At 39.1% G+C, this 16,635-nt stretch overlaps 1 protein-coding gene across 1 annotated transcript; it reads left to right on the plus strand.

The window, feature by feature from the left end:
• Positions 1 to 591: 591 nt before the first annotated feature.
• On the plus strand, positions 592 to 2,004 carry LOC121891873 (E3 ubiquitin-protein ligase TRIM35-like). Its single transcript, XM_042404529.1, has one exon. The coding sequence runs from the start codon at positions 592 to 594 to the stop codon at positions 2,002 to 2,004; it is 1,413 nt and encodes a 470-aa protein (XP_042260463.1).
• Positions 2,005 to 16,635: the final 14,631 nt, after the last annotated feature.

Here is a 16,635-nt window from a genome sequence, read left to right on the forward strand (position 1 = left end):
ATCACAAGGAGAATCTAATGCAATCACATAAACTCACATACCAACGGCATGGCCATTGGGAGCATTTTGGGGTTCAGTATCTTTCCTGAGGACACTTCAACATGTGGACTGGAGGAGCCGAGGATCAAACCGCTGATCTTTTGATTAGTAGATAACGTGCTGTACCTCTGAGCCACAGCCACCCTAAAGTGAAAGTTGCATTGGTTTCTTACGGTTAAGTACAAGAAACTACATGACAGATGTCACGTAGTTTCTTGTACTTAACACAAATGTCAAACTGCAAACCTGCAACGACCACTTCCTCTGACACTGAGAGGAGAAATGTCCTGACAGACAGACGATAAGATTCACCTTCAGACTAAACTCATGACTTAAACTCACAACAACTAAAACAGGACAGCTACAAGACAGAATACTCATATACTGGAATACAAATGCTTCCAGCTGCTGATCGAATGCAAATTTCAGGAAAAACACAGATCAAAGTAAAAGTAACTTCACCAGACATTTCCACAAGACGAAGGCAATCACAGCGGATGGTCTTGTTTGAGTGTTTTGCCTGCTGTGTTTTCAGCTTTACTCTGAGTGAAAATGTCTTCCCGATCGGAGGAGGATCTCTCCTGTTCTGTCTGCCATGACATCTTTAAAGATCCTGTTGTCTTGACATGTAGGCACGTCTTCTGTAAGGACTGTCTGAAGACCTGGTGGAAAGAGAAACAAACACAGGAATGTCCACTTTGTAAGAGAAGATCATCAAGGAGTGATCTGCCTCATAACTTGGCTTTAAAGAACCTGTGTGAGGCCTTTTTACTGGAGAGAGATCAGAGAGCTTCAGCAGGATCTGAGGCTCTCTGCAGTCTGCACTCTGAGACACTCAAACTCTTCTGTCTGGACCATCAGCAGCCAGTGTGTCTCGTCTGCAGAGATTCAAAAACACACACCAACCACAGATTCAGACCCATCGATGAAGCTGCACAGGATCACAAAGAGGAGCTCCAGAAATCCCTGAAGCCCTTACAGGAGAAACTGAAGCTTTTTGAAGAAGTTAAAGGAAACTGTGATCAAACAGCAGAACACATTAAGGTCCAGGCAAGAGACACAGAGAGGCAGATTAAGGAGCAGTTTAAGAAGCTTCACCAGTTTCTACAAGAGGAAGAGGAGGCCAGGATTGCTGTTCTGAAGGAGGAAGAGGAGCAGAAGAGTCAGATGATGAAGGAGAAGATTGAGACTCTGAGCAGAGAGATAGCAGCTCTTTCAAACACAATCAGAGCCACAGAGGAGGAGCTGAGAGCTGAAGACGTCTCATTCCTGCAGAACTACAAGGCTGCAGTGGAAAGAGTCCAGCAGCGCCCCCTGCTGGATGATCCAGAGCTGGTCTCAGGAGCTCTGATAGATGTGGCCAAATACCTGGGCAACCTGACCTATGAAATTTGGGACAAGATGGAGGAGGTGGTCTCCTACACTCCTGTGATTCTGGATCCAAACACTGCTCATCCAGAACTCATCCTGTCTGAAGATCTGACCAGTGTGAGACGTGGAGAGAGACAGAAGCTTCCTGAAAATCGAGAGAGGATTAAGAACTTTCCCATTGTTCTGGGCTCTGAGGGCTTTAACTCAGGGACTCACAGCTGGGATGTTGAGGTTGGAGACAGTGCCGGCTGGGTTGTGGGTGTGGAAACTGAGTTCGGGGTTTGGGTGACTGTTTTCTATGATGGTGAATTCAAAGCACTGTCTGGATCGGATGAGGTAACTGTTCTCCAAGTGGAGAAGAAGCTGCAGAAGATCAGAGTTCATCTGGACTACAACAGAGGAAAACTGTCGTTCTCTGATCTTGATACTGAAGCACACATACACACCTTCACAGAGACTTTCACTGGGAAGTTGTTTCCATGCATTAGTAATGAGGATGAACTACCAATTAAGATTTTACCAGAGGTGGATGATGATGATGATGACGACAACAGCAATGGTGAGGATGATGATGGTGATGATGCAGATGATTAGGACAATGATGATCACGACAATGATGATGATTAGGCACTGTACACTAATCAGTTTCTTACAGGGAAGTGCCATCAAATATAATTACATCTCTTTATGAATGAATGAAACAGAATTACTGAAATAGGCTGATAACAGAAATATCTACATGTTTATGATCAAACTGTGATGGAACTCTGGATGCTTTACAATCTGTAAAAGTACCATCAGTTTAATTTTGCTCCGTCAGTCATGTTGTCACAGTGGGGGTCTCTTTATTTAAAGGTACTGCTATAGAATTTTCTATCTTTAGTGGCTACAAATTGGGTTACACTGGGTCAAGAATGGGCATTGAAGGCAGCAGTAAATCTCAGCAGAAAGAACAGACAACTGTCTCCTCTCCTTGAGACGCAGAGTAGCTGTCTGTGGTGTTTGGAGAAAGCAGGAGCCATTCTGATAAAGAGTGAATCGGCGTTGCTGCGGTTACCAAGGTCAGAGGAGATGGCTTCGTAGCTTCCTCGACACCACAGATATGTAATCTGCGCAGATTCTATTTGCATAACCAGACAACAGCAGCTCCAGACCAGAATCCGCCGACGTTGACCTGAAGCTCCACGCAACGTGACCTGAACTAACACAGTAAAAACACTTTCCTGTTTGGAAACTAACGAGCCAATAGACAAACTATGCATACTGTAGATACACTGAGTTTGACCATTTCTGGGTGTATATAATTTGTTGCATGATCTGTAGGGGTTTAAAGACTGAACACAGGGGACCGAATCCTCAGAATTGAGACAGCATCATGCACAGACTGCTGTATTGATAACTCCTCCGTTCTCCTTGGCCAAGCTTCAATAAATATTGTTGGTATAAGACATTAAAGGCTCCTGGACACTTTTTTCACTGATGAGTTGACCATTGATCAGCAGATCTCCATAAGAGGTACAGATTTCACTTTGGGTTTAGAGTTTATGTAATATTAGTGATTTAGGAAATTAGGTTTTCTCTACTGTTGCTGTCATTGTTATTAACTCTAAAAAAGAAAATCAACTAAATAATATAAATATAAACCTTAAAATACTTTTGATGTATTTTAGCTGTGTTGTGATTATTTTCACTAGATGTTGGATAACTTTATAAGCCACTGACTGTAATTTCAGCAGCTTTGCCTTCATATCTGCTGACTAAGAGATTCTACTGAGCATGTGCAGAAACTGTGTTTAATGTTTGAGTCAAAGGTCAGAATGACTACAACACTGGGTTAAACTCTAGTCTCACATGTACAAGATTTATTTGATAAACTTGTTTTTATTGAGTGAGAGTAATCTTTGTAATAACGTGACACTTTTATCAGAAAGTCTTTCCTGATTTTACCTGTTTGTATTTTCTTTCAATTGTCTTTTATTTCTGTTTTCATCTCTTTTAAATTCTCTCGTTTTATACACTGAAGTAGTTTTATCTGTTTTTTAAAATATATGATTTTATGAATTGTCTGTTTTATTTTTACTGCCTTCGTGAAGCACTTTGTAACTTGGATTTTGAAAACTGCTCTATAAATTAAGATTATTACTATTATTACTACTATTATATGATCTGTTATGTTTAATGCAAAATCTATCATATCTCATTTTCTTCCTTAAAGGTGATCTAATCTCAATAAAACACTGCATTTCAAAGAAATAAAGTTCTTTAATTGACTTGATGAATTAGTATTTTCTAATAGGAAGTCACATGTTCTGTCTGTCATTTCAGGAACATCACATCAGCATAAAATTATAACCAAGGACATTTCCAGCACTGTGTGGAGTCTTTGCAGTACGTGTCTGTGTCTGTAAGTGCTGCAGAGAGATTTATGTGCAGGTTTTCTGAATATAGATCAAGACCACTAAGACCGACATGATGGCTGAGTTTTTTCAGCTTCTCATTATGTGTGGCAGTCCATTATTGTTTGATTTATGTATAACAACAACAACAACAACAATAATGTGTCTTGTCTTGTGCTGATGGATATGAACAGAAAACCTCAACAGGAAGCACATTAAATGAAAGCAAAGTACAGAGTCAAGCATTTACAAGAAACAGTGTGACAGAGGGAAACCTCAGTCGTCTAGAAGATTCTGAAACTTTTTCAAAGGTGGAAACCACTGAGAGAAAGTGTACCTCTGTCAAGACTGCATAGTCATCTAATGTAGCTTTTTTAAAGGACAGGTTCACAGTTTTTCAAGTCTGTCTTATAACAACAGTCAGGAGCCCAAATGAAAATTGAAATTTAACATTCCTATTGAGAATATACACGGGTCATTTTTGACCCATGTTGTGCATTTATAGGGTAGTGATACAAAAATATTAAAAAATAATATTAAAAACTTATTCAAATAAGTGTTTGTTATTAAAAAACAACTTAGTTGAGGAATTCATTACATATTGACTAATAAAATGCATAACATGCAAAGATATGAAACAAAATCATTTGCTCAGGTCACTTTAGATCCATGTTGTGCATCAGAGAGTTAAAATGAAACTTACATCAAGTTTCTCACAGTTAATAGCTGAGTGTTACCAAGAAACTACGTGACAGTGGTCAGCCTATTTCTAACTCGTCACACTCACTTCCTCTTACGCTGGGAGGAGAAATATCCTGAGAGACAGATGATAAATTTCACTTTCAGACTAAACTCATGACTTGAACTCACAACAACTAAAACAGGACAGCTACAAGACAGAATACGGAAAAAACTGGAATACGAATGCTTCCAGCTGCTGCTGATCGGACACAAATTTAAGGAAAAGTACAGATCAAAGTAAAAGTAACTTCAAGAGACATTTCCACAAGAGGAAACCAATCACAAAGGATCTTCTTGTTTAAGTGTTTTGCCTGGTGTGTTTTCAGCTTTACTCCGAGTGAAAATGTCTACCCAATCGGAGGAAGATCTCTCCTGTTCTGTCTGCCATAACATCTTTAAAGATCCTGTGGTCCTGTCATGTAGGCACGTCTTCTGTAAAGACTGTCTGAAGACCTGGTGGAGGGGTAAACAAACACAGGAGTGTCCACTGTGTAAGAGAAAATCATCAAGGAGTGATCCACCTTGTAACTTGTCTTTAAAGAACCTGTGTGAGGCCCTCTCACTGAAGAGAGATCAGAGAGCTTCAGCAGGGTCTGAGGATCTCTGCAGTCTGCACTCTGAGAGATTCAAACTCCTCTGTCTGGACCATCAGCAGCCAGTGTGTGTTGTCTGTCGAGATTCAAAAACACACACCAACCAGAGATTCAGACCCATCGATGAAGCTGCACAGGATCACAAAGAGGAGCTCCAGAAATCCCTGGAGCCCTTAAAGGAGAAACTGAAGCTTTTTGAAGAAGTTAAAGGAAACTGTGATCAAACAGCAGAACACATTAAGGTCCAGGCCAAAAACACAGAGAGGCAGATTAAGGAGCAATTTAATAAGCTTCACCAGTTTCTACAAGAGGAAGAGGAGGCCAGGATCGCTGCTCTGAGGGAGGAAGAGGAGCAGAAGAGTCAGATGATGAAGGAGGAGATTGAGACTCTGAGCAGAGAGATAGCAGCTCTTTCAGACACAATCAGAGCCACAGAGGAGGAGCTGAGAGCTGAAGACGTCTCATTCCTGCAGAACTACAAGGCTGCAGTGGAAAGAGTCCAGCAGCGCCCCCTGCTGGATGATCCAGAGCTGGTCTCAGGAGCTCTGATAGATGTGGCCAAACACCTGGGCAACCTGACCTTCAACATCTGGACTAAGATGAAGGAGATGGTCTCCTACACTCCTGTGATTCTGGATCCAAACACTGCTCATCCAAACCTTATCCTGTCTGAAGATCTGACCAGTGTGAGATGTGGAGAGAGACAGAAGCTTCCTGAAAATCCAGAGAGGTTTCAGGCCTTTCCCATTGCTGTTGGCTGTGAGGGCTTTGACTCAGGGACTCACAGCTGGGATGTTGAGGTTGGAGACAGTACAGGCTGGGTCCTGGGTGCGACAGATGTGCAAGAGATAGGGTATGCATATCGGATGATTGCTTGTTGTGATGGTGAATACAAAGTACTCTCTGGATCAGATGAAGTAGCTGTTCTCCAAGTGGAGAAGAACCTGCAGAGGATCAGAGTTCATCTGGACTACGAGGGAGGAGAACTGTCACTCTCTGATCCTGATACTGAAGCACACATACACACCTTCACAGAGACTTTCACTGGGAAGTTGTTTCCATGCATTATTAATACTGCTGAACTGCCAATTAAGATTTTACCAGAGGTGGATGAGGATGATGATGATGATTAGGCAGTGTATACCAACAGCCATCAATATCTTAAAGGGAAGTACCATCAAATGTAATCACATTTTTATTTGTCTCTTTATGAATGAAACAGAATTACTGGAATAGTCTGATAACAGAAATATCTACATGTTTATGATTAATCTGTGATGAAACTCTGGATGCTTTACAATCTGTAAAAGTACCATCAGTTTAATTCTGCTGTCAGTCATGTTGTCACAGTGCGAGTCTCTTTATTTAAAGGTACAGATTTAATTTTAGGTTTAGAGTTCATGTAATATTGGTGATTTAGGAAATTAGGTTTTCTCTACTGTTGCTGTCATTGTAATTAACTATGAACTGACTAAATAATCTAAATGTAAATCTCAAAATACTTTTAATGTATTTTAGCTGTGTTGTGATTATTTTCACTAGATGTTGGATAACTTTATAAGCCACTGACTGTAATTTCAGCAGCTTTGCCTTCATATCTGCTGACTAAGAGATACTACTGAGCATGTGCAAAAACTACCTGACTGTGTTTAATGTTTGGGTCAAAGGTCAGAATGACCACAACACTGGATTAAACTCTAGTCTCACATGTACAAGATTTATTTCATCAACTTGTTTTTATTCAGTGAGAATAATCTTTGTAATAACGTGACACTTTTATAAGAAAGTCTCTCCTGATTTTACCTGTTTGATTTAATGAATTGTATGTTTTATTTTTGCCGCCCTTGTGAAACACTTTGTAACATGGACTTTGAAAACTGCTCTATAAATAAAGATTATTACTATTATTATTAATGGAGCATCTCTCATTTTGAACTTTTTTACTAACTGTCATACATTTGAATGGAGAGTGTGAGCGAACCCACACCTTTTTGAACATTTACTGCTTCCACATAGTTTTAGATACAGACTTCATTTGAACTTTAAATGAGTCACGAGACTTTGACCTACAAATCTTGAATTCACATGTTTTTTCTGTCTTTTACTGTTTTTGAGATATTAGAGTCTGAGTTTTAAAGTCTTTTCACGCTCCTCCTGTGATTTTATAATGAGTGTGTATTGATGTGTGTAATGAGTGACATCACCAGGAGCAGTTGGAGAGGAGGATTTTAGAGTACGCTGTTTGTGAAATCTCCTCATAAATCCCATTACTTTGGCCAAATCTTACATTAAAAATCATATTTTTTAGTAGGAAATTTCGTGGCGAATCCATTGATACAGGTTTGAAAGTGGTCAGACTTATAGTTGAGACGTCAGAAGCCTATGTTTGACACAAAGTTCATGCCCATAGATTGCCTCCCCATTGTTTTACATTGTAAGGTATGATGTGGCACTGCAACTTTCAGGGCTTATAAAATCCAAACCGTTCGAGTTATTACAAAGTTTTTAACAAGTTTTTTTCAGCATAGTGTCATAAGTCACCTTTTAAAGTTTGAAGCCGATACCATTAATGAGGAGATAGCGTTTGTTCGGGGGCCAAAATTGGGGCAAAGTCTTATTTTGAAAGGCTAATTGCGGACTTCCTGTTGGATTTAGGTCAGGGGTGTCAGCGTATGATTTGTAGGTCTTGATGAGACGAATAATTGAGTTTTGGTTTGATCTCTCTTCGACATTCCTGCGGGCCGTGGTGGCCGTTTTAGCTACATAGGTGGCGCTAGAGAGCACAATTTAGCACTTGGGGGGTTAATTTTTACATTTTATCAAATTTTTCACCAGACCTGATGTGCGTGCCAAATTTTATGAGTGTTTGAGCATGTTTAGGGGGTCAAATTTAGGGTTTAAGTGGCATAATAATAAAGAAACAAACAAACAAACAAACACACGAAAAACAATAGGGTTCTCACCCTTATGCGAGGGCCTTTTGGGCTCAGTCTCTAATAACAATTTACACAGATGTTGGATTCCTCTATTGTATATTAAAATGTCAAATTTAATACTGGCTGACTGTAAATTGTAAAATATCCTGCATCTATAAAACAAGCAATTGTCTAGAGGATTGTAAAACTTCTTCACAACTGGAAAGCACTGAGAGAGTGTGCTTGCTTTTTTGAAGGACGGGTTCACAGTTTTTCAAATCTGTATTAAAACAACAGTCAGGAGCCCAAATGAACACTGAAATAGGTTTTTCTTGCTGTAATCATGCCTCTTGTTCATACTGACCATTAAAAGATCTCTTCATAATGCACTTACAGTGTAAGTGATGGGGGACAAAATCCACAGACCCCCTTCTGTGTAAAAATGTATTTAAAACTTAATCTGAAGCTAATATGAAGCTTCAGCTGTCCAAATGAGTCAAATCAAGTAGATGTCTTTAAACGTTACAGTCTTTTTAGTGCCAAAGTCCCTCTTTCTGTTACTATACTTCCACCACAGCTCAACAGGATCTTTAAACGTTCAAAACAGCTCAACAGAGAAACACTGTCCGAGGAAACACAAAGAGGGAATTTGATGCTAAAAACACTCAATCTGGCATGATTGTGACCAGCCATGTCAACACTGTCACTAAGGAACAAAACACAATAGGCTACAGTATTTTAAAGTGGACCTCCAGTGATGTTTTCAAACAACTGTATTTTATTTTGGTCATATTTTTACCTTACATTTACTTTAACAGGTAAACAGTTTTCTGCCAAGAGTGTTAGACACACTCTCTGTCTTTACCAGCTAAAACACAACAGGTCACAGCAAGCTAGTTATAACACATTAGGTCAAACTATCTCAATAATTAGTTCAAAGTTATAACTATTTGATTCTACAGTAATTCTATAAAAAATACAATAAAACTTACATGTATCACACAGTTGTGATAAAACAGTCTGATAGTGAGGTGAAATTGTGACCTTGAGGGGAGTGGTCCACAATAAAATATGTCCCTAATTAAAAATATGTAAACAAATCAAAGGTACCTATTGAGAATACATACGGGTCATTTTTGACCCATGTTGTGCATTTATCTGCAGTGACACAACATTTTTTTTAATTGAAAATAATAGAAAGTAATATTCAATTAAGTATTTGTGATATTAAAAAATAACTTAGTTGAGGAATTCATTACATATTGAGTAATAAAATGCATAACATGCAAAGATATTAAACAAAATAATTCACTTCGGTCACTTTAGATCCATGTTGTGCATCAGAGGGCTAAAATAAAACTTACATCGAGTTTCTCACTGTTAAGAGATGAGCGTTACCAAGAAACTACGTGACAGAGTTCAGCTTCTTTTATGACTTGTCAAACAGGAAACTAGCACTAACCACTTATATCCTGAGAGACAGATGATAAGTTTCACCTTCAGACTAATCTCATGACTTGAGCTTACAACAACTAAAACAGGACAGCTACAAGACAGAATACTCAAATACTGGAATACGAATGCTTCCAGCTGCTGCTGATCGGACGCAAGTTTAAGGAAAAACACAGAACAAAGTAAAAGTAACTTCAAGAGACATTTCTACAAGAGGAAACCAATCGCGCTGCATTTTCTTGTTTGAGTGTTTTGCCTGGTGTGTTTTCAGCTTTACTCCGAGTGAAAATGTCTGCTCGATTGGAGGATCTCTCCTGTTCTGTCTGCCAGGACATCTTTAAAGATCCTGTAATCCTGTCATGTAGCCACAGCTTCTGTAAAGACTGTCTGAAGGCCTGGTGGAGGGATAAACAAACACCGGAGTGTCCACTTTGTAAGAAAAGATCATCAACGAGTGATTTGCGTTGTAACTTGGCATTAAAGAACCTGTGTGAGACCTTCTTACTGGAGAGAGATCAGAGAGCTTCAGCAGGGTCTGAGGATCTCTGCAGTCTGCACTTTGAGAAACTCAAACTCTTCTGTCTGGACCATCAGCAGCCGGTGTGTCTCCACTGTAGAGATACGAAAACACACAAGAACCAGAGATTCAGACCCATCGATGAAGCTGCACATGATCACAAAGAGGAGCTCCAGAATTCCTTGAAGCCCTTACAGGACAAACTGAAGCTCTTTAAAAAATTTAAAAGAAAGTGTGATCAAACAGCAGCACACATTAAGGTCCAGGCCAGAGACACAGAGAGGAAGATTAAGAAGCAGTTTAAGAAGCTTCACCAGTTTCTACAAGAGGAAGAGGAGGCCAGGATCACTGTTCTGAGGGAGGAGAAAAAGCAGAAAAGTAAAGTCATAAAGGAGAAGATTGAGGCTCTGAGCAGAGAGATAGCAGCTCTTTCAGACACAATCAGAACCACAGAGGAGGAGCTGAGAGCTGAAGACGTCTCATTCCTGCAGAACTACAAGGCTGCAGTGAAAAGAGTCCAGCAGCGCCTCCTGTTGGATGATCCAGAGCTGGTCTCAGGAGCTCTGATAGATGTGGCCAAACACCTGGGCAACCTGACCTTCAACATCTGGAACAAGATGAGGGAGATGGTCTCCTACACTCCTGTGATTCTGGATCCAAACACTGCTCATATAAACCTCATCCTGTCTGAAGATCTGACCAGTATGAGATGTGGAGAGAAACAGAAGCTTCCTAAAAACCCAGAGAGGTTTGACTACTATCCCATTGTCCTGGGCTCTGAGGGCTTTAACTCAGGGATTCACAGCTGGGATGTTGAGGTTGGACACAGTAGAGGCTGGATCCTGGGTGTGATAAATAAAAAAGAGATTGAAGGTGGGATGATCGTTTGTTGTGATAATGAATACAGAGCAGTCTCTGATCCAGATGAAGGCGTTGTTCTCCAAGTGGAAAAGAAGCTGCAGAGGATCAGAGTTCATCTGGACTACGAGGGAGGAAAACTGTCCTTCTATGATCTTGATACTGAAGCACACATACACACCTTCACAGAGACTTTCACTGAGAAGTTGTTTCTATACATTGGTAATGCTGATGAACTGCCAATTAAGATTTTACCAGAGGTGGATGATGACGATGACGATGACAACGGTGATGGTGATGATGATGATGATTAGGCAGTGTACATCAACAGCCCTCAGTTTATTAAAGGGAAGTACCATCAAATATAATCACATTTTTATTTGTCTCTTTATGAATGAAACAGGATTACTGAAATAGGCTGATAACAGAAATATCTACATGTTTATGATTAAACTGTGATGAAACTCTGGATGCTTTACAATCTGTAAAAGTACCATCAGTTTAATTCTGCTGTCAGTCATGTTGTCACAGTGAGTCTTTTTATTTAAAGGTACAGATTTCATTTTGGGTTTAGAGTTCATGTAATATTAGTGATTTAGGAAATTAGGTTTTCTCTACTGTTGCTGTCATTGTAATTAACTCTGAATAAGAAAATCAACTAAATAATCTAAATGTAAACTTCAAAGTACTGTTGATGTATTTTAGCTGTGTTGTGATTATTTTCACTAGATGTTGGATAACTTTATAAGCCACTGACTGTAATTTCAGCAGCTTTGCCTTCATATCTGCTGACTAAGAGATTCTACTGAGCATGTGCAAAAACTTTGTTTAATGTTCGGGTCAAAGGTCAGAATGACTACAACACTGGGTTAAACTCTAGTCTCACGTGTACAAGATTTATTTCATAAACTTGTTTTTATTGAGTGAGAGTAATCTTTGTAATAACGTGACACTTTTATCAGAGTCATAAATATCATATTACTGTAATAAAGTTGTTTTTTTTATTTGAATGAAGTTAATAAATTAGTATTTTCTAATAGGAAGTCACATGTTCTGACTGTCTGACACTTCACGAACATCACATCAACGTAAAATTATAACCAGGGACGTTTCCAGCACTGTGTGGAGTCTGCAGTATGTGTCTGTGTCTGTAAGTGCTGCAGAGAGATTTGTGCACAAATTTTCCGATATAGATCAAGCCCATTAAGACTGATGTTGTTAAGATGTTGAGATAAGAGTTTTTTCAGCTCTTCATTTTGTGTGAAAGTCCATTATTGTTTGATTTATTTATAATTGGTATAATATTAATACTAATACGACTACTACTACTACTACTACTTTCCTCATTGTATATTAAAATTTCAAATGTAAAAATAGCTGATTGTAAGTTGTAAAATATCCTGCATCTATAAAACAAGCAAAAAACTTGTGTTTGGCTGATGGATATGAACAGAAAACTTAAACAGGGAGCTCATTAAATGAAATCAAAGTACAGAGCATTTACGAGAAACAGTGTGACAAAGGTCAAACCCCATTGATTATGAAACTTCTTCAAAACTGGAAACCACTGAGACAGCGTGTACCTCTGTCATGACCTCCTCCTCCTCCTCTAATGAAGCTTTTTTAAAGGACGGGTTCACAGTTTTTCAAGTATGTCTTAAAACAACAGTCAGGAGCCCAAATGAACACTGAAACATGTTTATCTTGCTGTAATCATTCCTCCTGTTCATACTGACCACTGATAGATCCCTTCATAATGCGTTTCTCAACGGGTGGTACCGCCCCCAGGGGAAGTTCAGAGAACGTCTGGGGCGCTGGAAGCAATATTTTTGAAAGGGGGGCGTTGAGGTGTTCTTGGGGGATGTTTGTGTGCGTCTGTTTTTAATGCCAGTTTAGAGCTACATCCAAATCTTTTCACAATTTCATTATCAGACTTCAGTGTTTTCTCCTGCTTTTTCACAGTGCTGTCAAGTCAGTTTTCCTCTGTTTTACGTGTGTAACTACAGTCAAATTTGTGTATTGGGCTCCAAAACGTGGGTGACCTACGCTCAACACTACACCTGAATGCCTCCTGTGTAGACACGGGGAAACTGTGCTGAGTCTCGACTGTCTTTTGCTATCATTTATGGCTAGATTCTCTGTCCTCTCCTTTGCTCTATTCGTTGGTGTTTGTGTTTAGCTTAGTTTGTAACGTATATTAAAATTTGGCAAATTCCTGTAAACTTAGCTACTGACTAGACTTAGCTTCTGGCTCAAACCAGCCCCTTCGCTCAACCAGCAGCAGAGGGAGGAGGAGGACAAGAGGAAGGACTGATACAGACTGATGTGTTTGTTCTTCATTCTTTCCAAACTTCACTCAGTATTATAATGTCAGGAATATTATTTATTTTACTGACATTTTTGATTTCTTTCAAGTGAGATATAGTGACTTTGCTAATGGAAACATTATTGTTGCTGCTGTAACTATATTTCGTCATATTTAAAATATAAATCTATTCTAATCCTGTTCTGAATTATTAAAAAAAAAAAAAAATTCTCCCAATTCTTTAGTTATGAAAAGGAACCAATGAGAGTATTGATAAATGCTCTTATTTCTTTCTTCTGACATTTCATTAAAAAAAAAAATGCCACCAGTAGTCTATGAACTTTAGAGCAAATAATCTAGAGCAAAAGTCAAACAATAACAGATGGTATAAATTATTATCAGCTGGATCATAAAGTCTGACGTGTGCCTTTTATTCCAACAAGGAAATAAGTGCTGAGATGACATTAATGCAGTCTGTCGTATCTCTGTGATATGTGCAAAACTGGACAAATAAATTGTTTGTAGATCAGATTAAGATAAAATTCTAACCATAGCCGTCCCTATAGCTGGTTAGTGGCTACAGCCTGACATGCTTTTTAAATTATATAACACAGAATAAAAATTCACATTAGTATTCAGGGGAGACAATTAGCCTATATTTTAATTGATAGGGGGCTGATAAGGGACCTGGATAATGGATAGGGGGGCACTGGCCCAAAAAAGGTTGAGAACCACTGATTTAGAGTGTAAGTGATGGAGGACAAAATCCACAGTCCTCCTTCTGTGCAAAAATGTGTTTAAAAGTTTATCTGAAGCTAATATGAAGCTTCAGCTGTCGAATGAGTCAAATCAAGTAGATATCTTTCAACGTTACAGTCTTTTTAGTACTAAAGTTCCTCTTTTTGTTACAATACTTCCACTGCAGCTCAACAAGGAAACACAAAGAGGGAATTTGATGCTATAAACACTAAATCTGGCATGATTGTGACCAGCCATGTGAACACTGTCACTAAGGAACAAAACACAATAGTCTACAGTATTTTAAAGTGGACCTCCAGTGATGATTCCAAACAACACATTCTCACTCCCAACTCGTCACATGTCGAAGCTTGGTCAGGACCCCGTGGCATCACTTTTTAACGCACGGGGTATCCCTTTTTATTTCCAACTTTCTGCCAACAATGTTGCAAGCCATCCACCTGCCCCTCCACCACCTAATAAGAAAGTCACTTTATATAGATGTCATGTGAAGTACGTCACTTCAGAAATGTTGATATGATACGTATTGTTGAAATGTTAATATGCTCCGTATTACAGGTGTTGAAATGTAGATATTCAACGTATCTGTGGTTTGCAGAAACGTACAATGCCAATGTTTTATTCTGACGACCAGGCTGAAATTTGTCATCTTATATAGACATCATCGGTCTCATGACGTTATGGGAGTTGAACAGAAGTGTATCGGACTACCCTGCACATTAAAAAATTACGCTAAAGAGGTACCCAGTGCATTAAAAAGTGACGCCACGGGGACCTGACCAAGCTTCAATATGTGATGAGTTGGGAGTGAGAACAGGCTGTTTCAAACAACAGTATTTTATTTTGGTCATATTTTTTACCTTACATTTACTTTGACTGGTCAACAGTTTGCTGCTAAGAGTGTTAGACACACTCTCTCTCTTTAGGTCACAGCAAGCTCGTTATAACACATTAGGTCAAACTATCACAATAATGAGTTCAAACTTATAACTATTCTATTCTACAGTTGTTATTCTGTTACAATTATTCTCAGTTGTGCTAAGACAGTCTTGTAGTGAGGTGAAATAAATATGTAAACAAATCATAGGTTCATATTGAGAATACATACGGGTCATTTTTGACCCATGTTGCGCATTTATGGGGTAGTGATACAAAAATATTTTTTATTTAACATAATATAAAGTAACATTTAAATGAATATTTGTGATATTAAAAAACAACTTAGTTGAGGAATTCATTACATGTTGAGTATAAAAAGCATTACATGCAAAGATATTAAAGAAAATTATTTGCTCAGGTCACTTTAGATCCATGGTGAAAGGATTAAAATTAAATTATTAATTATTAATTAAACCATTTAAATAATTAGTTCAAACTTATAACTATTTGGCTATAACTTGACTATAACTTGACAAAAATACAGTAGAACTTACATGTGTCACATAGTTGTGATAAAACAGTCTGATAGTGAGGGGATATTGTGACCTTGAAGGGCATAGTATAATTAATATCTTTGCATAACATGCAAAGATATTAAACAAAATAATTCACTTGGGTCAGTTTAGATCCATGTTGTGCATCAGAGGGTTAAAATGAAACTTACATCGAGTTTCTCACAGATAAGAGCTGAGCGTTATCAACAAACTACGTGACAGAGTTCAGCTTCTTTTATGACTTTTAAAACAGATAACCTACACCAAACACTTCCTCCTACGCTGGGAGGGCAAATATCCTGAGAGACAGACGATAAGTTTCATCTTCAGAATAATCTCATGACTTGAACTCACAACAACTAAAACAGGACAGCTACAAGACAGAATACTGAAATACTGGAATGTGAATGCTTCCAGCTGCTGCTGATCGGACGCAAGTTTAAGGAAAAACACAGAACAAAGTTAACGTAACTTCAAGAGACATTTCCACAAGAGACAAACAAATCACACTTGATGTTCTTGTTTCCGTGTTTTGCCTGCTGTGTTTTCAGCTTTACGCTGAGTGAAAATGTCTACGATCCACCTCGTAACCTGGTATCAAAGAACCTGTGTGAAGCCTTCTTACTGGAGAGAGATCAGAGAGCTTCAGCAGGGTCTGAGGCTCTCTGCAGTCTACACTCTGAGAAACTCAAACTCTTCTGTCTGGACCATCAGCAGCCAGTGTGTGTTGTCTGCAGAGATTCAAAAATACACACCAACCACAGATTCAGACCCATCGATGAAGCTGCACAAGATCACAAAGAGGAGCTCCAGAAATCCCTGAAGCCCTTAAAGGAGAAACTGAAGCTTTTTGAAGAAGTTAAAGGAAACTGTGATCAAACAGCAGAACACATTAAGATACAGGCCAGAGACACAGAGAGGCAGATTAAGGAGCAGTTTAAGAAGCTTCACCAGTTTCTACAAGAGGAAGAGGAGGCCAGGATCGCTGCTCTGAGGAAGGAGGAAAAGCAGAAAAGTAAAGTTATGAAGGAGAAGATTGAGACTCTGAGCAGAGAGATAGCAGCTCTTTCAGACACAATCAGAACCACAGAGGAGGAGCTGAGAGCTGAAGACGTCTCATTCCTGCAGAACTACAAGGCTGCAGTGGAAAGAGTCCAGCAGCGCCCCCTGCTGGATGATCCAGAGCTGGTCTCAGGAGCTCTGATAGATGTGGCCAAACACCTGGGCAACCTGACCTTCAACATCTGGGACAAGAT

The sequence above is a fragment of the Thunnus maccoyii genome, chromosome 3 (assembly GCF_910596095.1).
Source record: "Thunnus maccoyii chromosome 3, fThuMac1.1, whole genome shotgun sequence".
NCBI lineage: Eukaryota > Metazoa > Chordata > Actinopteri > Scombriformes > Scombridae > Thunnus > Thunnus maccoyii.